Raw genomic sequence first — 26,936 nt, 5'->3', positions numbered from 1 at the left:
CATCTCTACTAAAAATACAAAAATTAGCTGGGTGTGGTGGTGGGCGCCTGTAATGCCAGCAACTCAAGAGGCTGAGGCAGGGGAATCGCTTGAACCTGGGAGGCAGAGGTTTCAGTGAGCCAAGATCATGCCATTGTACTCTAGCCTGGGTGATAAGAGTGAAACTCCGTCTCCAAAAAACAAACAAAATGCTAACTGTGTGTAATTTTGAAATTTCTCTTCTAAATGAAAAAAAATTGACAGAAGTAGAGCCCTTGGGAAACAGCAGAGATTATGAACAAGTTGTAGGGAAATACAGGAAAAGATGACATGTAGGTTATCTTTTCATATATGTAGTATAATAGCAAAAGTATAATAGTAAAAATTGTGGATGTTGCTCAACTGCAAGAAACATTTTTTTCTCAAGTTAATCAGTGTCTTTTAACGTATAATACCATGAAGGTCCTTAGTAAAAGCAATATTCTGAAAAATAAATATATAAATAAATAATAGATGCTGGCAAGGTTGCTAAGAAAAGGGAATGCTTATACACTGTTGGTGGGAATGTAAATTAGTTCAGCCTTTGTGGAAAGCAGTTTGGCAATCTCTCAAATAACTTAAGAAAGAATTACCATTTTACCCCACAATCCCATTATTGGGTACATACGCAAAAGAATATTAATCATCACACCATAAAAGACACATGTACTTATATGATCATTGCAACACTATTCACAATAGCTAAGACATGGAATTAACCTAAATACTCATCAATGGTAGACTGGATGAAGAAAACGTTGTACATTTACACCATGGAATACACCACAGCCATAAAAAAAGAATGAGATCATGTCCTCTGCCACAAGATGGATGGAGTTGGAGGGCATTATCCTAAATGAACTAACAGAGGAACAGAAAACCAAATATTGCATGTTTTCACTTACAAGTGGGAGCTAAACACTGAGTACACAGGGACACAAAGAAAACAACAACAGACACTGGGGACTACTTGAGAGTGGAGAGTGGAAGGAGGATGAAGATCAAAAAAACTACCTGTCAGGTACAATGATTATTACCTGGGTGATGAAATAATCTGCACACCATACCCCAGTGACACACAATTTACCTATGTAACAAACCTGCTCATGTACCCCTGAACCTAAAATAAACATTAAAATAAATAAATCTCATTAGGGCAAACACTCAAAATTTTGAAAATAAAAAACAAAAGCACTTTGGGATAAGGCTACTCAAGAACAACAAATGATTTAATGGCAAAGACTACAAGACACTGCCCATTGGTTTTCCCTATGTACTATTCTGGTATCACTAATTGAAAGATGCTAACTCCTGTATATCTTACTACTTATAGACATAAGTTTACATTTAAAATGCTTTAACATAACACCTACAATTACCAAAAAATATATAAATATGTGAGTATTTTGAGGTTCTGGACAAAGGATTCCAGGAAGCTCAGTTGGGGAGAATTGTTTGAGTCTAGGAGCTTGAGGCTTCAGTGGGACATGACCGCATCACTGCATTCTAGCTTAGGCGACAGAGTGAGACTCTGTTTTTACTTTAAGTACAACGTTTAAAAATGTGACATTAGATCCAGCAATCCCACTTCTGAGTTTATAGCCAAAGTAATTAAAATGTGTTGAAGAGATGTCTGCACTTCCATGTTCGTTGCAGGATTATTCACAACAGCCAAGAGATCAGAACAATCTATGTGCCCGTCAACAGATGAATGGATCCAAAAATGTGGCACATACACAATGGAATACTATTCAGCCTTTAAAAAAAAAAATCTGTCATTTGCAACAACATGGATGAGTCTAGAGAACATTCTGCTAAGTGAAATAAGCCAGGCACAGAAAGACAAATATCACATGCTCTCACCTACATATGGAATCTAAATACCTGAATCCACATACGAAGTAGAGGGTAGAATGGTAGTTACCAGAGGCAAGGGCATACAGTGAGCTCCATGGATAATATCAATCAGAGGATCTCTTTGATCAGCTAGACAGGAGGAAAATACTCTAATCTAATACTGTGATCTAATGCACAGTAAGGTGAATACAGTTAAGAAATAATGTATCACTCAAAATTGCTAAAAGGGTGGATTTTAAGTGTTCTCACCACAAAGAAATCGTAAGTATATGAGATGATTGGTATGTATTTGCTCATTCTACAACATACATATGTATTGAAACATCATATTGTACCTCATAAACATATACACTTATTAAACATCAATTTAAAAATCTGAAGCTGAGTTAAAGAATATTTCTAATGCGTAAAAATAAACTATGCACATTGAGACCACAGTTTGAGATGCTACTTTATTCAGGTTTCAAAATGACCCAATAATAAATTATTTGGGGAGTACACAATTGATGGCACAGAGGCAAGAGACATCAGTTTGCAGGTGGACTAAACACTACTACTAACACACAACATTTGCTGTCTTTCTTCCCCAAAAGTACAAACTATAATCAATTGCATTGTCATTTCATGTTCATAGTATCTTTCAAGACACACAAAATTGTCACTCTTTCCTTCTTTTCACATGTACTAATAACAGAAGAACATTTAACTAGTATTCATAAAGCATGGCTGAGGCATGTGGGGGAGGGATTAAGGCATTTGCCAAAGACTATACAGCTAATAAGAGTCACAGAGTCAAGATTAGAATCTAAATTTATAGATTCAGCACAAAAACTGGTTTGAAATAACCTGAACTACTTTTTCAGACTGAAAATGCACTTGCTAAATATTTTAAATCTTTCCATATTCAACCTGATTTCTTAAAAACTAAAATAGTATCCAATATAATAAAAGTAGCTTTAAGAAGATCAAAAAGAGAAAAAATAAGATAAATTATTCAAATAATAACAGATCTATTTTTCTGCTATATCTCAGAAACGGAATTAAAGTTATGACTAGTAGGCTCCAGTAAATTAGGTTTGTTAACAATACTGATTTAACAAACTTTATTAAACAAATACCTGCATGTTAGGTTAAATCCACTGCTAGATCTTAGAGACCTAACAATATACAATAATCCCTACCCTCAAAGAGATCACAATACTTCACATCAGACAGCATTTTATAGGAGGACAAATGCTTTAAAATAATTCCTTAAATTTATTTAAGATAAGAAAACAGAATTCAGAAGGTTTTGGGTATTGAAACAAAACTGCATTAAGGACCCTAAAAACATTAACAACCCAGTGAACATACCACTAGGTGTCACTGTGATACAAAGTTCTTAGCTGCCTTTGGGCTCGCTTTCAAATCTTGTTGCATCTTCCTGGTAATAATGTGGAAAAAGTGCATTACCTGATTGGGCATCTCTTTGCATTGTATTATTTATATGTATACAGCTACAGAAAAAATATTATTTATATAATTCCGGTAACGCTGAAATGATTTACAACAATTCTATTGCTGGTCACATAAACTTTAATGAGTGCACATTTTTAAAATTTCCTATGATGGATGAATTAATATATATACATATATTCATATACTCATTTATTGAGCCATTTGTTTCCTCAACAAGCACTACTCTGTGCCAAACACTGTGCTAGAATAAATAATTTAGAGAGGAATAAGACCTGGTCTCTAAGCATGAGAAGTTAACATTCACAAGGAAAATCTGAAACACAAAGAAATGGTAAGATGTGTTAAAATCCATGTTTAAAGCATAGCCACATAGAATTCATAAAACTTTATTGACTAAATGAAGTCAGAAAAAAATTCTTGAAAAAGTGAAAAAAAAAATTAGCTGAACATGATGGCGTGCACCTGTAGTCCCAGCACTCAGGAAGCTGAGGTGGGTGGGAGAATCACTTGAGCCTAGGAGTTCAAGCTTAACAGTGAGCTGTGGTCATATCACTGCATTCCAACCTGGGACTTAAGCAAGATTCTGTCACTTAAGAGAAAAAAAAATCACTTTAAGTCACATGAATTCAAAAATGCCATAGTGAATTTGTAACTGCATTTCATTATTATATATTTCCTAAGTCAACACTATAAAAATATTTTTTCAAAGGGACTTTAAACTGGACAAAAATGAAAAACACAGATACAGTAAACTATACCAGAGGTATCCTCAAAGCAGCTAAGAAAATCTGATGAGTTTGGACAATGAATCTGAAATAAGAATGCAGATGGCTACCAAGTTAGAAAAAAGATTTCCAGTTTGAAGTCTAAATTCAAAATGAACTTTAGAACCTAAATTCATTTTAAGAAAAAAATAAAGAAATTCAGAAAGGATCAGGAATATGGCTAAAATTGAAAAGATTAACCAGATTAAGTGATGGCAAGGATGGGGAGCAACTGGAACCCTGTTCTACTGGTGAAGTGAATTGGTTCAACAATTTTATAAAAATGTTTTGCTACACCTGCTAACTCTAAACAAACATATACCTTTATGCTATGATTCAACAGCTCCACTTGAAGCTCAAAAGAAGAATGTTTATCTACGCTAAAAACACGCACAAGAATGTTCACAGCAGCTTGATAACACTAGAAAGAACCCAAATATCAGTAGAATGGGTAATTTATGGTATAACAGAATTCTACACAGCAATTAGAATGGATGAATTACTGAATCTCAAAGACATAATATTGAGTGAAAGAAGTTAAACACAGTATACAATGTATGATTTCAATTATACGAAGGTCAAAATACACAAATGCAGTCCAAGGTGACAAAGGTCAAAATAGTGGTTTCAGAGGGGAGATTAAATAGCTAGCAGGGGGAATGAGAGAGGCTTCTGAGGCGCAAGAAATATTCTCTATCTGGATCAGGGTGGTGGTGGTTCCAAGGGTATAAACTTAATATTTACATATAATTGCCTCTTGAATAATGGGGGTGGGGAGGTTAGCGTACCAACCCTTCCACACAGTCAAAAATCTAGGTATAGCTTTTGACTCTCCAAAAACTTACTAATAGCCTACTGTTGACCAGAAACCTTACTGATAATATAAACTATTGATTAACAAATATTTTGTACATTATGTGCATTATATATACATTTCCCACAATAAACTAGAGAAAAGAAAACGTTATTAAGAAATCCAAAATATATTTACTATTCATTAAGTGAAAGTGGATCATCTTCCTCACTATCTTTGTGTTCAACAGACTGAAGAGAAGGAGGAAGGGGAGGGGTTGGTCTTGCTATCTCAGGGCTGGCAAAGACAGTAGAAAATTTGCTTGTGCCCAGGAGTTCAAGGCCGCAGTAAGAGTGTGCCACTGCACTTCAGCCTGAGTGACAGAGTAAGACCATCCCTTAAAAAAACAAAACCAAACCCCCCCCCCACACACACACACAAAATACAGCTTGCTGCATCGATTAACTTTCTTTCATGAAAAGTTTTGCTGTAACATGTGATGCTGTTTGATAGTATTTTACCCACACTAGAACTTCTTTTACAGTTGGAGTAAATTCTCTCAAACCCTGCCACTGTTTTATCAATTAAATTTATGTCACATTCTAAATCCTTTTTTGTCATTTCAACCATGTTTATGCATAGCATCTTCATCGGCAATAGATTACATCTCAAGAAACCACTTTGTTTGCTCTTCCATCCAAGTTTTATGAGATTGCAGCAATTCAGTCACACCTTCAGGCTCCTCCTCTAATTCTTTTGCTATTTCTACCACATCTGCAGTTACTTCCTCCACTAAAGTCTTGAACCCCTCAAAGTCATCCATGAAGGGTGAAATCAGCTTCTTCCAAACTCCTATTAATGTCGATATCTTGACCTCCTCCCATGAATCATGAGTGTTCTTCGTGGCATCTTAGAATGGTGAGTCCTTTCCAGATGGTTTTTTATATCATATTTTAATATACAGAAATAACAGGAAAAAAGTCAACAATACTAAGAGGTTTTTTTTTTTTAAAAAGATCAACCAAATTCATCAACCTTTATCTAGAGTAAGAAAAAAAAGAAAAATTAAATAAAAATTATGAGACTACTATTAAAAATCTTATGCCAACAAATTAGATAACATAGAAGAAATTGATACATTCCTAGAAACATACAACCTATCAAGACTGAATCGTGAAGAAACACAAAATCTGAACAGACATATAACTAGTCTGTTACTGAGAGTGAATCAGCAATCAAAAACCTCCCAACAAAGAAACATGCAGGACCACATGGTAACATTGGGGTATGTTACCTAACATTTAAACAATTACTGCCAACCCTTCTCACACTCTTCCAAAAAGCCAAAGAAGGCTATACTTCCTAATTTCTTTTATGAGGCCAGCATTACATCAATACCAAAGCCAAAGAAGCTATCAGACGAAAAGAAAACTATAGTCCAATATCCCTGATAAATACAGATGCAAAGATCCTCAACAAACTATTAGAGAAATTAAATTCAACAGCACATTAAAAGGATCACACACCAGGGCAAAGTGAGATTTATCCCTAGGATGAAAGGATTATTCAACATATAAAAATCGGCCAGGTGTGGTGGTTCACACCTGTAATCCCAGCACTCTGGGAGGCTGAGGTGGGTGGATCACTTGAAATCAGGAGTTTGAGAACAGCCTGACCAACATGACGAAATCCCGTCTCTACTAAAAATACAAAAATTAGCCAGGCGTGGCAGCTGCGTGCCTGTAATCACAGCTACTGAGGAGGCTGAGGCATGAGAATCACTTGAACCCAGGAGGCGGAGGTTGCAGTGAGTCAAGATCACACCATCGCACTCTAGCCTGGATGACAGAGCAAGACTCCATCTTACAAACAACAACCACCACCACCACCACCAATGAAAATCAATCAATGTGATACACCACATTAAAAGCAAGAAGGATAAATGTCAAACAATCATCTCAATAAACAAAAAGCTTTTGACAAAATTCAATATATTTTCATAATACTGAACAAACTAGAAATAAAAAGAAATAACTTCTACATAATAAAAGCCATATATGAAAGTCCCACAGCTAACATCGTATTCAAGGGTTAAGAACTAAAAGGTTTTCAGGCCGGGCGCAGTGGCTAAAGCCTGTAATCCCAGCACTTTGGGAGGCCGAGACGGGCGGATCAAAAGGTCAGGAGATCGAGACCATCCTGGCTAACACGGTGAAACCCCGTCTCTACTAAAAAATACAAAAAACTAGCTGGGCGAGGTGGCGGGCGCCTGTAGTCCCAGCTACACGGGAGGCTAAGGCAGGAGAATGGCCTAAACCCGGGAGGCGGAGCTTGCCGTGACCTGAGATCCGGCCACTGCACTCTAGCGCCAGCGACAGAGCAAGACTCCGTCTCCAAAAAAAAAAAAAAAAAAAAAAAGAACTAGAAGGTTTTCTTCTAACATCAGGAACAAGCTAGGATAACTTCTCACCACTTCTATTCAACGTAGTACTGGAAAGCCTAGCTAGAACAATTAGGCAAGAAAAACAAAAGGCATCCAAATTGGAAAGGAAGAAATATAACTATCTTTGTTTACAGACAACATAATATTATATGTAGAAAACACTAAGGATTCTACCAAAGAAAACAAAACTGTTAGAACTAATAAATACAAAATTCATCAATCTTGTTATAAGATGCAAAATCAACACATAAATATCCGTTGCATTTCTATATACTAACACTGAACAATCTAAAAGGGAAATTAAGAAAACAGTACCATTTATAATAGCTTCAAAAAGAATAAAATGCTTATGAATAAACTTATCCAGAGAAAAAAGACTTGTCCACTAAAAACTACAAAACCTTGCTGAAAGAAATTAAAGAAGACACTGGAAAAGCGTCCCATGGTCATGGACTGAAAAACTTAACACTGTTAAAATGTCCATATTATCCAAAGTGATCTGCAGATTCAATGCAATCCCTATCAAAAGGCCAATGGTATTTTTGCAGACATAAGGAAATAATCCTAAATTCCATAAGTAACCACAAGGAACTCCAAACACAACTGTGAGAAGAACAAAGCTGGAGGCCTCCTACTTCCTAATTCCAAAACATATTACAAAGCTAGAGTAATTAGATCAGTTTGGTAGTGGTACAAAGACAGACACACCAACTAATGGAACAAAACAGAAATCCCAAAAATAAACCCACAAATATACAGTCAAATGATCTTTGACAAGAGTGCCAAGACCCCACAATGTGGAAAGGATAGTTTCTTCAACAAATGGTACTGGGAAAACTGGATATCCACATACAAAAGAATTTGGAACCTCATAACATACACAAACATCATCTCACTGCATTGCGTGAATTAAAGACTTAAACATAAGACTTGAAACTATACGAGCAAAGACTCTGCCACTGTCATCCAGCCTGGGTGACAGAGCAAGACCCTGTCTCAAAAAAAAAAAAAAAAAAAGACTTGAAACTATAAAAGTCCTAGAAGAAACCAGAGAGGAAATGCTTTATAACACTGATCTTGGCAATAGTTTTTTGAAAATGACTCCAAAAGCAGAAGCAATGAAAGAAAAAATAGACAAGTGAGACTATATCAAATTAAAAAGCTTCTGCACAGAAAAGTAAACAACAGAGTAAAAAGGTAACCCACAGAATGAGAGGAAATATGTGCGAACCATATATCTAATAAGGGGTTAAAGCACAAAATATAGAAAAACTTCTACACCTCAACAATAAAATATCAAATAACCCATTTAAAAAATGGGCAAATGACTTGAACAGACATTTCTCCAAACAAGACACACAAATGGCCAACAGGTATATGAAAAGATACTCAACATTACTAATCAGACAAATATAAATCAAACCCACAATCAGCTATCACTTCACATCTTTTAGGATGGCTACTATTAAAAAAAAAAAAAAAGAAATAAAAGAAAAGAAAAACAGAAAATAATAAGTGTTAACGAAGTTGGGGTTGGAATGTAAAACGGTGTAGCTGCTACAGGAAACAGTATGGAGGTTCTTCAAAAAATTATAAATTAAACTACCATCTAATCCAGCAATCCCACTTTTGAACATACTGCCAATAGAACTGAACCCAGGATTTCTATGAAATATTCACACTCCCATGGCTGGGCATGGTGACTCATGCCTATAATCCCAACACTTTGGGAGTCTGAGGCAGGAGGATCACTTGAGCCCAAGAGTTCAAGCCCAGCCTGGGAAAGAAAGTAAGACCCCTTCTCCACAAAGAAAAAAAAATTAGCCAGCCATGGTGGCACGCACCTATACTCCTGCTACTCAGGAGGCCAAGGCAGGGTGACTGCTTGAGCCCAGAGTTTGAGGCTACCGTGAGCCGTGATCACGCCACTGCACTCCAGCCTGGGTGACAGCATGAGACCCTGTCTCAAAAAAAATGAAAAAACTCACATTCTCATGTTCATTGCAGCATTATTCACAATAGTCAAAAGGTAGAAACAACCTAAATATCCATTTATGATAAGTTAATGAATAAAAAAAATGTGGTATATACACACAATGGAATATTATTCGGTTTTAAAAAAGAAGAAAATCCTGCTATACGCTACAACATATATAAGCATTGAGGACATTATGCTAAGTGAAATAAGCCATCACAGCAGGCAAATACTGCATTATTCCACTTCTATGAGGTATTTATAGTCAAAACTTATAGAAACAGAAGATAGAATGGCAGTTGCCAGGAGATTGAGGGAGGGGGAAATGGAATATTGCTATCCAATGGGTATAGAGTTTCAGTTATGTAAGATGAAAAAGTGCGTAAACAATCTTTGTAAGATGGAAAAGTGCATAAACAATCTTAGGCTGTACACTTAGAAATTTATTGACAGTCTAAATCTCATATTGTTTTCTACCATAATTTTTTTTAAAATAAAAAACAACATACAGGAGAATATTTGGGGGCATGGAAATGGATACAGGGAGAAGGGGTTTATCTAGAAGAATAATCTACATAGAAGAAACAAGTACAAAGGCCCAGACCTATTTGGCAAACTGAAATAAGTCCATTATGGCTTAGGCACAGTGAACTAGAAGGAGAGTGGTAATAGATGAAACTACAAATGCAGGTAGGGGCTTCATCAAACAGGGACTTATAGGCCATGTTAAAGATTTGAATTATATCCTAAAATCAATGGAAAGCTTTTGAATAGCTTTAAGAAAAGTAATAACATAATCTGAGTAGTGTTTGGGAATGAACACTCTTAAAACAGCCTTGCTTTCCAAGACTCAATTAATAAAATAAAATTAGAAAAGGATCTCCCCTAAAAGGAATAAAGCGAAATTTCCAGAAACATCTAGAATTCAGATTTAAGGTAAACCACATTAAGAGAAAATTAATATGTGGTTCTACAATGAAAATGGATCAGGTAATCTGAATCAAATATAAGTTCAACAGAGCTAAACTATAGTAACTTCATAAAGTCTGTCCAGAAATGGCAGGCATATACTTTCACCTCCTTTTTAAAAATAGCATTTTTTCAACTGGCAGAGAGAAAAGTGATGGAAACATGTCTCATGTCTGGTTTCTCATTAAACATAGTGTGATGGTTTGAATGTATCCCCACCAAAATTCAGGTATTGTCTATGTGGTAGTATTAAGATGCAGGTCCTTTAAAAGATGATTAGGCAATGAGAGCTTGTTAATGGGATTAGGTGCCCTTACAAAAAGAGTCTGATGAAGGGAGTCTGCCCCTTTTGCCCTTCTGGTTTCTGCCACGTGAGAACACAATGTTCCCCACTTAGAAGGATGCAGCATCAAGGTGCTATATTGTAAACAGTGAGCAGCCCTCACCAGACACCAAACCTTCTAAGCCTTGATCTTAGATTTCTTAGCCTCCAGAAATGTGAGAAAATAAATTTCTGTTCCTTATAAATTACCCAGTCTCGGGTATTGTTATAGCAGCACAAAAAGGATCAAGATATATCCTATGAAAAATGAGTGAGTCTCAGTTGTAAAGTGTGATATGCAATGTACTTGATTAGGGTATTTTTTTGAAGCTCTCAGATGTTTGATTTGCATCAGCCCTAAAACAGCATCATATACCATTCTACTTGCATAGAACAAAAAACATTATTCTCAAACTTACCTCAATCTCAACACAGTATTTAAAAATAAAGCACAATAATCAGTATTGGAAAGTTACCAGTTTCAACTTGCTTTTTTTCCCTTCTTGCACTGATAGTCAACACGAAATTAAAAAGTATAAAATCTATGTTTACCTAATTATCTATTTGTGAAGGCTTTATGGCAGGAAAAACCTTACCAACAGTACAGCTGTCTTCAAGTACCACATCAACATTTCTGTCTCTGTACTCAACCCTGAAGTCCAGCATCCGAGGCTGCCTTTCTACAATCTGCCTGGATGGCATTACAGGTCGAAACGCCGAAGAAGAGGAAGTAGGAGCTGAAGCTGGATGACTTGCTGGATTAAATGCAGGTCCTGGTATGGTCTCACCTCCATATTCACTAAAATGTTGACATAAAAAAAGGATTATTGTCAACCAAATCATTACAGAATACCACTAGGGACCCACTCCATACTTGGCTTGTGTTGTTCTTCCTATCAAGTAAGTTTACCTACATGTGTGTCAAGGCCAAACTTGAGTTCTACTTCCTCCATAAAATCTTTCCCATTGACTGAAGGCCACATTACTCTCCTTCCCTTCTTTGCCTTTCTATGTTTATTAGCAGTATCATATCATTTAGCATTTAATTAGATTTTTACCTTGTGTTGTTATAATATAAACATCATTTTTAACTCGGTAAATTAAGAAGTGTCTTCTTCACTCACTCTCATTTACTCACTGGATCATTATTTGACTCATCTACTCTACTTTCCACAGAATATTTTGAAATTTCACTGTCCTTAAACCTCAATTCTCCCCGATTCTCCCTATCTCACATCTCAGTCTTTTTCCATTTTGCCAAAAAAACAAAAGCCATTAAGAGAAATTTCCCTTATCTTAACATCAAATCCACAAACAAGCCCACATATGCACTCTTTCTCACTTCCTATAAAATAGAAGAGATACCATATTTTTAATCTGTTCAAAATCGAAAACATTTTTTGTTTGTTTGTTTGAAACGGGGTCTCACTCTATTACCCAGGCTGGACAGCGATGGCAAAATCTTGGCTCACTGCAGCCTGAAACTCCTGGACTCCAGCAATCAATCCACCCCAGTCTCCCAAGTAGCTGGGACTACACATGCATGCCACCAAGCCCCAGTTCATTTTTTATTTTTTTGTAGAAATGGAGTCTTGTTTATGTTGCCCGGACCAGTCTTCAACTCCCGGCCTCAAGTGATCCTCTCACCCCTGACTCCCAAAGTGCTGGGATTATAGGCATGAGCCACTGTACCCAGAATAAACAAGGTCCTCATTAGCTCTACACAGGTATTATCCCTTTTATATCCAGTATCTTTGACATCTCTTTCTCTTCTGGATTATTTTGAACAACATTTAAAAACGTTCAAATCTCTCCCTTCTTAAAAAATAAAATGAAATCCTGGCTCTGCCCACTTAATAGCTGTCCCATTTGTAAAATGGGAACAATAATTGTATTTGCACAACATCTGGTACTTAGTAAGATCCCAGATCCCCAACTCAGTATGTCCACAGTTTAATTCATTAGTATTTCCTCAAGTCTGACCCTCCTCCGTTACTCCTAATATCAATTCAATCCAGAAACCTGTGGTGTTATCCTTGATCCCTTCTTCTCTTTCATCTCACATACCTAATCAGTCCTTTAAATTATATCTCCTAAGTATGTTTTGCATAAGTCATCCACCTTTACCCTCTGATGCTGCCACTCTAATCCAAGCCACAATTACCTCTTGTATGAACTAATGCAATTGCCTCCTAACTAATCCCTTTATACGTACTCCTACAACACTGAATTCCATTCCATCATGCCCCTAGAGTGAAATTAAAGACACAAATGTCTTCATATAATTCTTTCTTAACCCTTCAATTACTCTCCTTTACTCTTCAGATACATACTTAAAGTGGCTTATGAGGCCCTGCATGATCTGAATCCTACCTAGCTTTCCATATTCTTGTGCTACATTATCTCCAGCCCTCTATGCTAATAGGCACATGGTCTTTCATTTCTTCTCTCACCTTAATCATTCCCATTTCACAGAGGAACACAGGCTATTCCCTCTAAGAATATCCTTTCCTCCATTACCCATCCACTTCTATTTTTCTTCTAACAAATTATACTCAACCTTTCATATCTCAGATTGAATGTTTTTCAACTCAGGGCACTAGGTCTAATCCCACACTACTAACTATAATTATAAAGTTAGTTGTATAATTAATGATTTGACATCTATGTCTCCACTGGAATATAAGCACCACAAGAATAAATCTCTTATTTGTGTTTTTTGTTTGTTTGTTTGTTTGTTTGAGACAAAGTCTCATACTGTCGCCCAGGATGGAGTGCAGTGGGGTGACCTCGGCTCACTGCAGCCTCCACCTCCTGAGTTCAAGCGATTCTCCTGCCTCAGCCTCCTGAGTAGCTGGGACTACAGGTGCGTACCACCACACCCAGCTAATTTTTGTATTTTTAGTAGAGACAGGGTTTCACAATGTTGGCCAGGCTGGTCTCAAACTCCTGACCTCATGATCTGCCTGCCTCAGCCTCCCAAAGTGCTGGGATTACAGGCGTGAGTCACCGCGCCCGGCCTTACTTGTGTTTTTAATGGCTGTATCCTCTGCCCTGAGCTTAAGATTTTATACATAGGAGGCACTCAAATATTTGCCAAACAAACAAGTAGAGGAATAATTATTTTAAAATTTGGCTTTTCTCTGACTTAATTTATCACATGTATTGCCACTTCTCTTTTTTCCTCTCTGAGAGAAGGAGGTGGGGAGAGACGGAACCATAGGAGTGTTTCAACTGCAACATCAGTATGGTATGTTGTCTTTCACAACCACTAGAACTCAAGACCAGCTCTAAAACATCTTTCTTCTCAACCTGAATTTAAGAAAAAACAATGTTCAATTGTTTTTCAATTAAGCAGAAAAATAGTTATATTTATTTTTATTTTTTATTTAATTTCCCTTCTTCATACTACTGCTTTGAACAGTGTTCATCAAACTATAGATTACATCGTTGACTTGGTGAGTTGTGATCAGTCTTTTAAAGATTAGAATAGAAATTATCAGTATTGTGTCACTTAACAGGACCAACTATTGTTCCATAAAACTTTTTATTCTGTTACATAGTTGTATATGTACATGTGTTTGGGACTCCAAGTATTTCTCATTGTAAATCATATTCCAAAAAGTTCAAAAACAGTTAGTTTTTCAATCAACAGAGCTCAGATAATCCAGTAATCACTGATCCAAGACAAAAACCTATCCTTTCTCCTAGGTGTTAAATTCAAAGAAAGTAATCTTGTACAAAAAAACATGGGAACCAAGAAAATGTCCAAAGGCAGGAAAGAATCCCACAGCTGAAATCTAAAGTGAGCTCTTAAACATCTATGAACAGAATCCGTGCGATGACATTCCACATCTCTAAATTTTGTCATAACTTCTCAGAACTGAAGAAAAACCTAAGAAAAAGCTAGTCACTGACTTACTGTTTTTTGACTTCAAATCCACCTTTCTATATGGTCTACTCTGGGATGCTGGGGCCAGTATTCCGCAAAACTGTATTTTCTTCTGCTAGATGGTTTCCTGTTAGATTCTACCAAGATGAGATGCTATCTAGAGATTAGTAGTTAAAGAGGAGATTAGTAGAGATTAGTAAAGAAGGGAGGAGAGACTTCTTTTTTCCTGCTTGCATACAGTTCCATCAGCATCACCCTGTAGGTGGGTTCCAGTCTTCAGCTCTTTTCAGCATTCTTATAACCAGCTTCTTGATATTCCCTTAAACACGAGCAGCAGCTGGACAGTGTACATTCACAGAGGTCTGATCCCCAGCTTCATGAAGCTCCTCTGTGCTTCATGGTTCTGTTAAAGCCCTCTGTTCCCTAAACCTAACAGTGGTAGCTTCCTCTGGCGTTTACCATATCCATGTTACCTCTTTTTGCTCTTTCAGTCTTCTATACCTATGTAACCAATCCCACCTTAAATTTCCTCTGCTGAAATATCTAGTATGTTTCATTTCCTGATTGGATCCTGATACAGTAAAGAGTTCCCAGGAAACATACTCTCAAAGACAGGATTCAAGAATTGGCTTGATTATGTGACCGTGACCTTCAATTCACTGCTAGCTCCTTGTCAATAATAAACGGGATACTAGTGATGCATTCCATGCATTGGCATAATGATTACTGCATTATCACCTGTAGCTAATTATGATGATATGCCTATTGAAACAAGAGTCTAAGAGAACCAAATTACTGTTTGATTTGACTATTTTGATGGTAATAATGACACCAAGGACTTGCGGATGGCTGCTTCTGACTTGGAGACTTAAAAAAGAAAATGATACAGAGTTTTTAAGTTTTTAACTTTCAGCTCAAGTCATGACAAGATAGCTACAAAATTTTAAAAATAGCCTTTTAAAAGTTTCTTACTTGTTGTAACCATAGGTACAACTCTGCCAAGAATTGGGTCCAAAATTTAATTTTGCAGATTGCAGAATTATGGTGAAAGTTGAATAAACATACTTTCTAAGTTTCCTTTGTTTTTGAAGGAGTGAGGCCCTAAGATATGGAATGAGGATACGTCGGTGAAGAGCTCCTTCTCCCATGACTGAGAATGCTAGCCTCCACTTTTGTGAAAGCTCTTAGCTTAAACTCTTAATAGTTTACTAGTTGGCTAAATGAAAACTCTCAAAAGAGTCATTTCATATGGATGAGATGCCTGAACCTTCCTAGCATAATGTAGAAGAAATACAGATGCTTAAAGAAACAGGAATGCTGGAGTAGATTTACCATGTATAATCTGAATATATACATACCATCCTATACATCATCCATGAGGTCCTGGAGGATACAGTATTAAAGCATTTTAAAATACATTAGTAAGGGAATCTGTATTTGAAAAACTCTGTGGTGACTGTTTTCTGTGAGTTGGGAATGACATGGGGAGATGGCATGATTGAGAAAGACTCCTGAACAAGCTGATCAGATTCCAGAGTGGCAGAGGTAAAATGGTAAAATTTGACAGAGAAAAGGTAAGAACAATCATGTTAATGCACAGCATGGACAGAAAGTGACAATCAAGAAGGTTGTGACATACAAGACCTGCAGACACCTTTAAAAGTACTTAACTGAATGTGGTTTTGTGTGTGTGTGTGTTTGTTTCGTTTTTTTTTTTTTTGAGACGGAGTTTCGAACTGAGCATGGTATTTATAAGGAACAAAATTAAAGGTTAGTCTATTAAAACACTACTTGATCCATAAACAGTAGAACCCCCGGACTTGGTAGCCTAAATCCTGACTTCAGTGACCACTATGGAGAATCAAAGTCACTTCCAGTTTCCAAACACAAGTTGGTTCACAGACATAAAGCCCCTGGATTAAATGAGGCATGGACCCCCTAAAACACAACAGTGCCACAAGTATTTATTGTAAATTTTCCTCTAAGATTTCCATTAAGACACTTGCAGCTGTTTACTAGAGTATCTGTGTGCCAATAAAAAGAAAATATCCAGATTTTTAGGAGATTACTAGATGCTAACTCTAAAATGATGCTAATTACTGGGGAATTTACAAAAGTGAAAGACTAGAGTTGGAAGTGAAGTTTTGGCCCAAATCAGCTCACAGTAAATGTGATCAGTCAGTCAATCTACCCTGCAGTTATTTCCCTAGGCCCTGGAGGTATAATAGAAAAAAACACACTCAGTAACTGGTAGATATTCCATATTGGTTTCCTGATCCATGGAGTTAGGACTGTAATGTAAGAAGGGACCACTGGAAACAAATGATCTTGCATATGTGTTTTATTTTCTACACTAATTTGTAAGCACTGGGACGTGCATTTTGCTTTCACATAGCAGGGTACACTAATACCTTCACTGTCTTTTCCTAAAGATTACATCAACTCTCCTGCTCTTTGTCATAATAATAGTCAGAGATCTTGATTAACTTGACATTTTGTCATAATAATAGTCTGTAGAGATCTTGATTAACTTGACATTCCAAAGAATGATATTACACTGATGACAACATAGATAGGTCCTGAAGTGCATAAGCAGCAAGTATAGGTTAAGTCTCTGTAATCCAAAAGTCTGAAATCTGAAATGTTCGAAACTCTGAAACTTTTTGAGCACTGACATAACACTCAAAGGAAATGCTCACTGGAACATTTCGGATTTTTGGACTAGGGATGCTCAACCAACCAGTATGATTAAAGTAAATATCCCCAAATCTGAAAAAAACTGAAATGTGAAATACTTCTGGTCCTATGCACTTCAAATAAGGAAAACTAAACCTATACTTTGATACTTTGGTAGGACGCATGCATGTTAGGGATTAGCAGACACATACCACAAAAATACAGGGGCTGCCACCTTGGTAAAGTTTCTAGAGTCCAGTGGTTGAAACCACATGAGGGTGAAAGCTGTACTTTGTATTTCCCAACAATTAATAAGAAATAACTAAGTTAACTGAGGGGAAAAAAATTTGGACTGGGAAGAGAAAAAATGATTATGTACAATATGCTGGCACCAATCAAAATTACACTGCTGTAGTACTATGACCACAATCAATGATAACCCTGAAAGACAGCAGTGAAAGAAAAGCCTCCCACTAGGGAGAACTTAATGTTGTACTATGTTCACCACTTCATCTGGAAGGAGAGAGAGCCTGAGGTATAAATCTACATTGAATCATAGGCAATAGATGATGGGTTGGCCAGCAGTTCAGGTCCTGAAAAGAATAAAATTGGAAAACTGGATGACAAGAAAGTCTGGAGAAGAGATATGAAAATAGATCCTTTAGAATGCACACAGAATAAAAATATATTTGGTTTTGTTTGTTTGGAGACGGAGTTTCACTCTTGTTGCCCAGGCTACAGTGCAATGGCGTAATCTTGCCTCACTGCAACCTCTGCCTCCTGGGTTCAAGCGATTCTCCTGCCTCAGCCTCCTGAGTAGCTGGGATTACAAATGCCCGCCACTTCGCCCAGCTAAATTTTTTTTTTGGGGGGTGGGGGCAGTATCTTGAGTAGAGACAGGGTTTCACTATGCTGGCCAGGCTGGTCTCGAACTCCTGACCTCAGGCGATCCACCCGCCTTGGCCTCCCAAAGTGCTGGGATTACAGGTGTGAGCCACTGCGCCCGGCTAAATATATTTGTTTCTTAAGTGAATATTCTCTAAAGGCTAACCAATTTTAAAAAACGATCTTAATAACATGGATAAGACGACATTGTTCAGTCAGCTTTTTTTCCCTTCCTACTGAGGCTGCTTGATGCATTAATGTACAATGTGGCCATGTCAACAGAGATGGAGGTTACGCATAGACACGACAACATGGACTTCCCCTCACCAAGGCTGCATCTAGCTAGGCAAACTATGGAGTGCCTAAACTGCAAGTGACACAGACTAATACTGAGTCCCCAATAAGGTGCCATTTCCCAGGGACCTGGTAATAAAATATTTCCATCATGGAGGGGGCAGTGATCTATCTTCTCTGAAAAAGACACTTTTCTAAATAGGAACTTGACTTACCTGACAGCAATGCATCTGTCAGGACCACCATTCAAGGACTTAGGGAATACCTAAGTATTGATGGCTTCCCACACAACATTGGTTCTAACTAAGGAACTTGTTTCACAGCAAAAGAAGTGCAGCACTGGGATCACTGTGTATGCCATTACCCAGGAGCAGCTAGCTTGACAGAACAGAATGACTTGCTAAAGATTCAGTTATGACACTGGTTAGGAGATAACCTCAAAGATTGGGGTTCCTCTTGAAAGTATGTGGTATAAATGATTTACATCAGTGTCCAAAACACCACACTATTTTTCATACTGCCAGAAAACACATGTATGGGAATTAAGTGTTCACAGTGATTCCTCTTACATGCCTAACAGCTTACTAAACTTTTGCCTCCTGCAACATTGGGTGCTGATGGTTCAGAAATCATGGTTCCCAAAGATGTAACATTTCCACAACACTTCTATTGAATAGGAACTTGAAAATGCTACTTGGCCATTTTGCACTCCTCGTGGCACTGAATTACCACCTAGGGAAGGAGTACTGGCTAGAGTGACTGGTCCTGATTACCAAGAAAAAAACTGGGCTGCTGCTACACAATGGACTATGACTGGAGCCCAGGAGATTTTTGGGGGGCATGTCTAGTAAGAACGCAAAATTACAACTAATAAAAAAGCAGGTAAACTGAGGATTCTGACTCTTCAAAAATGAAGGTGTAAGATGCTCCACCGAGGGGAAAAGAAAAAAAACAAAAACAAAAACAAAAACCCTGACCATTTGAGGTGCTAGCTGACAACAGGGAATACAGAATAAATGGTGAAATAAACTCACAGTATCAACTATGGCCTTATGACCAGTAACAGAATAGAAACTTTGGCAGCAAACACACAAACACATACACACACCCCTATCTTCTTGTAGTTTGCACACTGATCCTATCAACATCACCCTACCAGTGATGTTGTTACATATCACCCCAATGGTGGCACTCATTTTGTTTTAGCATCAACCACTGATGTTAGCTTCTAGCTTTTTTTTCTTTTCCCCCAGCACCTTTTCCGTAAGTCTCTCTGCATCCTGCCAAAGCTACCAGTATCAGCTGAACAGGAATTCCTTCTCATATGTCTGGGGACAAATTCCTAGGGCTCTTCCACTGAGCTGCAAATAAAGTTTTGTTAACCTCAACCTCCATCAGCCTCTTTCCTTTGTTCCTCTATCACTTTCCTTTGTGCCCACTGGTGGTCGGCAGGGGGCTCTCCCCAGTAGATGTGTTCTAGCTGCTGCTTCTTGGTCTGGAATGGGAATCATGACCTCCACATCCCTACCCTTCTCACTGAAGCTATGAGTCTGCTCTTGCCCTGGGCTCCTTTCCTTGCCAAGCAGAAAGAACCACCCATACCTGCGCTTGGTGGTACAGCTGCCTCCTGCAGTCATTCTATCTAGGTTGTCTCACCATCCCTTTTCTGATCTTTCAAACTTCTCCATATCTGTGTAACTGACTCCCTATTTAAAATTCCCTCTGGTAAAATTGCTAGGGTAGACCAGGTGCAGTGGCTCACACCTGTAATCCCAGCACTTTGGGAGGCTGAGGCAGGAGGATCACTTGTGCTCAGGAGTTCAAGACTAGCCTGAGCAACATGGCTGGGGCAAAACCACATCTCTACAAAAAATACAAAAATTAGCCAGGCTTGGTGGCACATGACTATAGCCCAGCTACTCAGGAGGTGGATGTGGGAGGATCAATTGAGTCTGGGAGGTAGAGGTTGCAGTGAGCTGAGATCATGCCACTGCACTCCAGCCTGGGTGACAGAGTGAGACCTCGTCTCAAAACAAAAAGGCAATCCAAAAAACGAGAGGAAGAGAGAGATCTTACCAGTCAATGAATGATCCCATCAGTTTTCACTAACATTTAATGAGATCCAAAAAATACAAAAACATCCAAAATTATCGAATCAAAAAAGAGTAAATGCATTTTAAAAATTTCCCAGCTGTGAAAACCACGATCTTATAATTTGGCCTTGCTATTCTTTTCTATTTAATCATCTAATAATGTAATCATTACAGATTGACTAATCTATAAATATCTTTTTTTAAAAAAAGATATTGATTGAAAGCCAGGTATAGTGGCTCATGCCTGTAATCCTAGCACTCTGTGAGGCCATGGTGGGAGGATGGCTTGAACTCAGGAGTCTAGAACTCCTGGGCAACATCATGAGACCCCATCTCTACAAAGAATACAAAAATTAGCTAGGTATGGTGGTGAGCACCTAGAGTACCAGCTACTCAGGGGGCTCAGGTGGCAGGATCACTTCAGCCCAGGAAGTCAAGCTGTGATTGTGCCTGGGCTACAGAGCAAGACCCTGTCTCCCAAAACAACAACAACAACAACAAAAGATACTAATGGGAAACTGGGCAAGGTGTCACATGCCTGTAGACCCAGTTACTCAGGAGGCTGAGTCAGAAAGATTGCTTGAGCTCAGGAGGAGTTCAAGTCCAGCCTAAGCAGCATAGCAAGATCCCTGTACCTTAAAAATAAATAAATATAAAAATGACACCGATTTGGAAGCTCTATGTAGAAATTTAGTTCTAAAACTTCAACCAAGTGTTTTTATCCTTACTCAACTTTCCTCTACAAACAACTCAGGCTCTTGGAAGGCAATGAACAGAAAGAAAAGTAAACAGGAACTCTGTACTTGCTAATTATTTCTATTTTTTAAAGTCTATGCCATGGCAAAATCTTTAGGCATCTCCTAAAAAAAAAAAAAAACTCCACATTTATTTTAGAGATAAACTTGTGAATCAATTAAATCAGGTTTTTAAAATGGAAATTACACAAAGCAATGCATAGAGACTAACTGGCTATAATGGCTATTTTCTAAGTCAAAAAAGCTGGGCATTTATATATTCTGAAAGCCTAGTGGTCAAGGTTTGAAAATAAATGCTGTCTTATCTAGGTGTTCTCCATGAATTAAACAATGGACAAATGAATATACTGTACACCTGTCTGGGTTATAAAACAAGTATGAGTTAATAAATACCATCCACTTAGTGAGTGGTTAAATTATGCTATTAATTTATAAAGTTTACTTTTTGAAAACATGGCATCAGCTCTCCAATTATACAAGTAATTCACTAACATTTCTTCCTAAAAATATATCCAAAAATAATTTTTAAAGAGGCCCTGGACATTATGTTAAATAAATAATATATCAGACCATGTAAATACACATACTCAATGTTTGTTTATGACTGAATAGTTTACATTTATGACTGCATAAGTTACACACAGTATGCTGTGTTAGCAATATACTGTCTAGTGAAATAAGCCTTGGAGAAACAGCCAGAAGCCTTGCTTATATTCCTGACTCCATCAACATCACGCTGTAACATCTGGGCCAAGTCACTTTATGACTTACCCTATCTACCTGTAAAATGAGGAATAATAATATCTGCCTTTAATAGCTTACAACTAAAATAATAACTATAAAAAACAAAGCTGTGGAAGAAAGACGTTATGTACATATATTGAATTTCAACTTCTTTATCCAAAATAAAAATCTTTTTTTTTTTTTTTTTTTTTTTTTTTTAAAGATGGAGTCTCACTCTGTTGCCTAGGCTGGAAGGCAGAGGTGCAATCTTGGCTCACTGCAACCTTGGTCTCCCGGGTTCAAGTTCTATTTTTAGTAGAGACAGGGTTTTTACCATGTTGGCCAAGCTGGTCTTGAACTCTTGACCACAAGTGATCTGCCGGCCTCAGCCTCCCAAAGTGCTAGAATTATAGGCATGAGCTACCATGCCCAGCCCGCAAAGGAAAAATCTTAAAAGTTTTGAAATACCTCACTGACTGATCTTGAAGAGGACAGAGTAATAGAGAAGATAGAGCATGGCTTTTAAAATAAGACAATCTAGACTTCACCACCTGCTTCTATGCTTGTGAACTTGGGCAAGCCTATGTAAACTCTCTAACTTTGAATTTCCTCATACATAAAATATAAACATTTACCTCTTACAGGTTGTAGTGAGTATTAAATGAATAAAAATATGTCAATTGCCTAGCACACTGCCTTAAGCATTCAAACAAAGTTTCTTTCCCTTGAAGTTTATGGTTACATTAAAAATCATATTCCCTCTTGGATTCATACAAAAACCTGACTTCAAGAAAAGCTATAAGGCACATACTGGCTCTTCTTTCTCTCAAAACAAAATAATAATAATAATAATCATTTCCAGTCAAAGGAATTTAGCATCAACACATGTATCAGTGAGGTGGGTATTTATTTCCTACCAAAAGTTCATTATCTCATGAATATTGCTTTATATAGTAATTTCTTTAAACTATAGTATTTGATACCTCCTTTCTTTGTTAAGTAAGGGATGGACTAACAATTTAACAGTTGTATACACAGACTATATAAATTCAACTTTATTATAAAAACCAAACATACAAAACAAAGATCTTTTTAACCGCCTGAATATACCATTTCTAGCCTAGTGCTTTCTACTTTCAGTGTTAAGCCTATGAGAAAGTACACAAAGAGCCCTCTTGTTTTCCTCTGGTCAGCAGACATACAAGAGTAATTTTCAGTTATGTTAAATCCACAATGATTTCAAAGCTAAAGAACCATGTTAGGAAGGAAATAGTTGAAGAATATTACTAGATACAACTGATTTTCTCATGTAGACATATGATTCATTCCTTCAAAAAAAGCAAACAAAACCAACAAAATCCTACTCTGATCAAAGTTCAACCCCAAATATTATAGTAACTTTATGAGAAATCAGTTTAATACTGAATTTCTAGTCATAAAATATATTAAACAAAAATTATAATCTGTGACAGGAAAGATGGAATGTTTCCAGGGGAGAAGTAGTTTCTACAGTTCTCCTATGGCAAATGCTATTAATTGGATGATATATCCAATGTGTATTCAGAATCCAGTAGCTGAATCCACACAGATTTTGCATAGCAAAAACTTTGGCACAAAAAGTGGCAATAACATTTACTCAAAAATAAAACTGGAGTGATATTTAACAGTGTAAAACTTTCTAAACTAAGAAAAAAATGACCATAAAGGAAGTTCATCTGATTCGCTTTCTAGGCAAGGGTTTCGATAGAATTGAATGTTTTTGAACAAACAACAAACTAAAAATTAAACAAACAGAAGTTGGTAGAAACTCTGGAAATCAGCCGCATTTACTCTGGATGAAAATCTTTCTGATAGTTTAAAAGAGAGGAATGAGGATATAGGTCTGTTTTATCATTGCTTTCATCTAAAAACCATTAATCATTAAAGGTGGTACAGGTATCAAACAGAATTTTGCTTCCATCCTAAATACATGGTTTCTTATAAAGAACAGCACGTTTTGCAGTTCACGGTGAACTTCCTGATGTTTCTGCAAGAGTACTTTTCTCGCTCTCCAAAACGACCTCATTCCTAATCTGCTGTTTCTGTTTGCCTCATCTGCACTTAGCAGATCATGCTTCAGTGACTTAGAAATCCCAGCCACCCAAATTCAAGCCAAAGTTTGAATTGATAGGAAAGGCGGGAAAAATCAAGTAATTAAACTACACTTGGAAGGGAGAATGGTTTTACCTCCTAAGACTTTAGAGTGTTCTTTAATCTAGAACCAGAGTCTCTAATTCTTAAGGAGACAGAAGTCATGAATTTATTTTTAACTTAAGGAATTACGTTGTAACTGTTATAATTCTCTTGGCCACATCTTCCAATTTTACCTTCTGGCCATAACACAAAACCTCTAAAACCATTCCACTTGTTAACACTGGATACTTCAAGTGAAATAGTTCAGTACTCTAAAAAGTTACATTATTAAGAACTGCCTCAAATTGTTGCAAATTATCATACACTTGATTTAGAACCTAAAAGGGAAGGAGAAAATGTCTGTAGTAAGCCTGGAGATAAAGCCTGTATAGTTAAGTTTGACAACCATATTCTGGGGTTATTAAGCCAATAGCCAGTGCTAATAGTTTAAAAACAGTTCCTTTCATCTTATAAATCAAAGAACAAGCTTGAAAAGCTTTCTTAAAAATTAAAACCACCTTAAAAGATGGTGTTACCAAATATGTAGTAATTTTATACAGTTAAAAGTTGGAGACTTTAAGGAATTAATATAATACATAGAAATATCTGAAAGAACAATATTAATGAACTTATATACCCCAAATCAATGCTACATTAAAAAATAAAACAAAAAAATTAACAGTTAGCTGTTTTTTGTTCTGCTAAGTCATCTTAACTGGTAAGCACTTTATAACATACCTTTGTAGAATGCCATTTTCCTGGGGTATTACACCATTGATAGCTGCCTGCAAACAAGAAACAGAGAAGGCCATTGAAAGAAACAGATAAATGCCAAGTGTGATGGAGAACACTTTCAAAGGAAATAAGTATATTTTTAAAAATTTATTTAAATATAATACTAATTTTTTTAGTGAGGCAAAATGTTGTCTACTAAATACATGTTTCTATATTTCTCAGTTATAAAACTGTATTTTAAAAAATTAAAAAACATGCATTTGACATGTAATATCCCCAAACCTTGAGTCATAAAGTCTAATTCCACAGTTCTAATTCAGGCAAAACACCCACCGAACCCAAAGTTTAAGGATGTCAAAACAGGAAAAATCAGTAACTTAATATTATAAACATTTCCTTTGTCAAACTGAGAAGAACAAGATGTAAAATCACAAATGAAAGTACTATTTCATGTTATGATCATTATTCTTTCTTTCCTTTTTTTTTTTTTGAGACGGAGTTTCGCTCTTGTTGCCCAGGCTAGAGTGCAATGGCGCTATCTCAACTCACTGCAACCTCCACCTCCCAGGTTCAAGCAATTCTCCTGCCTCAGCATCCCAACTAGTTAGGATTACAAGCATGAGCCAACAAGCCCGGCTACTTTTGTATTTTTAGTAGAGACAGGGTTTCTCCATGTTTTAGTAGAGATGGGGTTCCTAATCACTTTTTATAGTGATGAGGTCTCACTATGTTGCCCAGGCTGGTCTCAAACTCCCAACCTCAGGTGATCCACCCGCCTCGGCCTCCCAAAGTGCTGGGATTACAGGCATGAGCCACCATGCCCGGCCATTTCTCCTAATGAAAAGAACATTGAGAAGAAAAGAATATAGAGGCAAAAGTCCTTCAATAAACCTAACACCATGACTATTAACAGGTGACAAAAGGAGGCAGCATTAGAGGAGAGGTTTCCTTATATAAAACATCCCTAAAACTAATCTCTAAGCAGTACCAAGTAGTCAGAACATAGCACAGGTATGACAGGACATGGATGTTTTTGAAGGCTATTAAGCAAGCAGGCTGTCAAATCCTGGACTGTAGACAGCTTACTGCAGGGTAACAGAGAATATTCTCAGGAAAACAAAACAAAAACAAACAACAACATAAGCCCAACTTTTCCAACTCTCTCTTTATACCATAACAACTTCTCCTTCCCTACCCTTCTGTATCCACATCAAAATGAATAACCCACAAAAACAAAATACACCTATCAATTCAATGTTTTATCAGCTGCCTGGAAATCCATTGCCAACAGGAGTTTGGGTATTTTGTGAAATATTAACTTAAGTATTTGCCAGAGGTGGGTCAAATTCATACCATCATACTGTTGAATGGAAATAGAGGGTAGGGTGTTTGCTATGAATTTTGAGAGCTGTAATGTTCCAGTGGAAAAAAACAAAGAAATCCACAGATTAATATAGACAATAGATACCATAGAACCCTGACAACTCTGGAGGCTTATAAATTCTTTGAGTAAAGCAAATGCTAAAATCAGTTTTCAAAGACACAAATTCAATGGAAGTATTTCTGCCCCAGTACCAGGTTAACTATCCTCTTTTTGTTGACAGCAATGGTTCTATCTACACATATCCCCTTTGCTAAATAACAGTAAATGGTTAAGAGAATGCTGTGTGGTGCTGGAAAAGAAACAAAATACCAGAGCTTAGAAAGATTTGGTTCAAATCTTTCGAAAAACATTTTCACTGAGGAATGCCAAAGTATAATGGAAAGAACACCAAGGACTCAGAAAGTCCAAAGTCTGAAACCAGCCTCTCCCATTTATTAATTTGGTAACCTTAGTGTAATCACTTAACTTATTTGAGCCTCAGTTTCCTTATCTGTGTAATACGTAATTGTATAATAAGCTAAACATTACATACTCAGCCACAAAAGTCCTGCCTTTTTGTTTCTAAAAGGCCTGTCTAGCACAGTGTCTGCACATTAAAGGCACTCAATAATTATTTATTAAAGGAGTTAACAATAGAGGAATACAAAGAAAAGTCACCTATTCAAGACTTAAAGTCAGCTCAGAAAAACCTGGATTAAAAAATGCCTCAGCTGAGGCTGAAGAATGAG

The 26,936-nt window shown here is 37.0% G+C and overlaps 1 protein-coding gene across 4 annotated transcripts in view; it reads right to left on the bottom strand.

The window, feature by feature from the left end:
• Positions 1 to 26,936, bottom strand: part of FAF1 (Fas associated factor 1) — a 506,656-nt gene that overhangs the window by 325,484 nt on the left and 154,236 nt on the right. For all 4 annotated transcript variants that reach the window (XM_073007304.1, XM_037999795.2, XM_037999798.2 and 1 more), the window contains 2 exons: positions 24,828 to 24,874; positions 11,196 to 11,398 (listed from right to left, as the gene is read on the bottom strand). In XM_073007304.1, the coding sequence (XP_072863405.1) occupies positions 11,196 to 11,398; positions 24,828 to 24,874 (250 nt within the window). The remainder of the gene's footprint in view (positions 1 to 11,195; positions 11,399 to 24,827; positions 24,875 to 26,936) is intronic.

Source organism: Chlorocebus sabaeus, chromosome 20 (genome assembly GCF_047675955.1).
Source record: "Chlorocebus sabaeus isolate Y175 chromosome 20, mChlSab1.0.hap1, whole genome shotgun sequence".
NCBI lineage: Eukaryota > Metazoa > Chordata > Mammalia > Primates > Cercopithecidae > Chlorocebus > Chlorocebus sabaeus.
The sequence above is the reverse complement of the archived record's forward strand: the minus strand, read 5'-3'. Positions and strand labels throughout refer to the sequence as shown.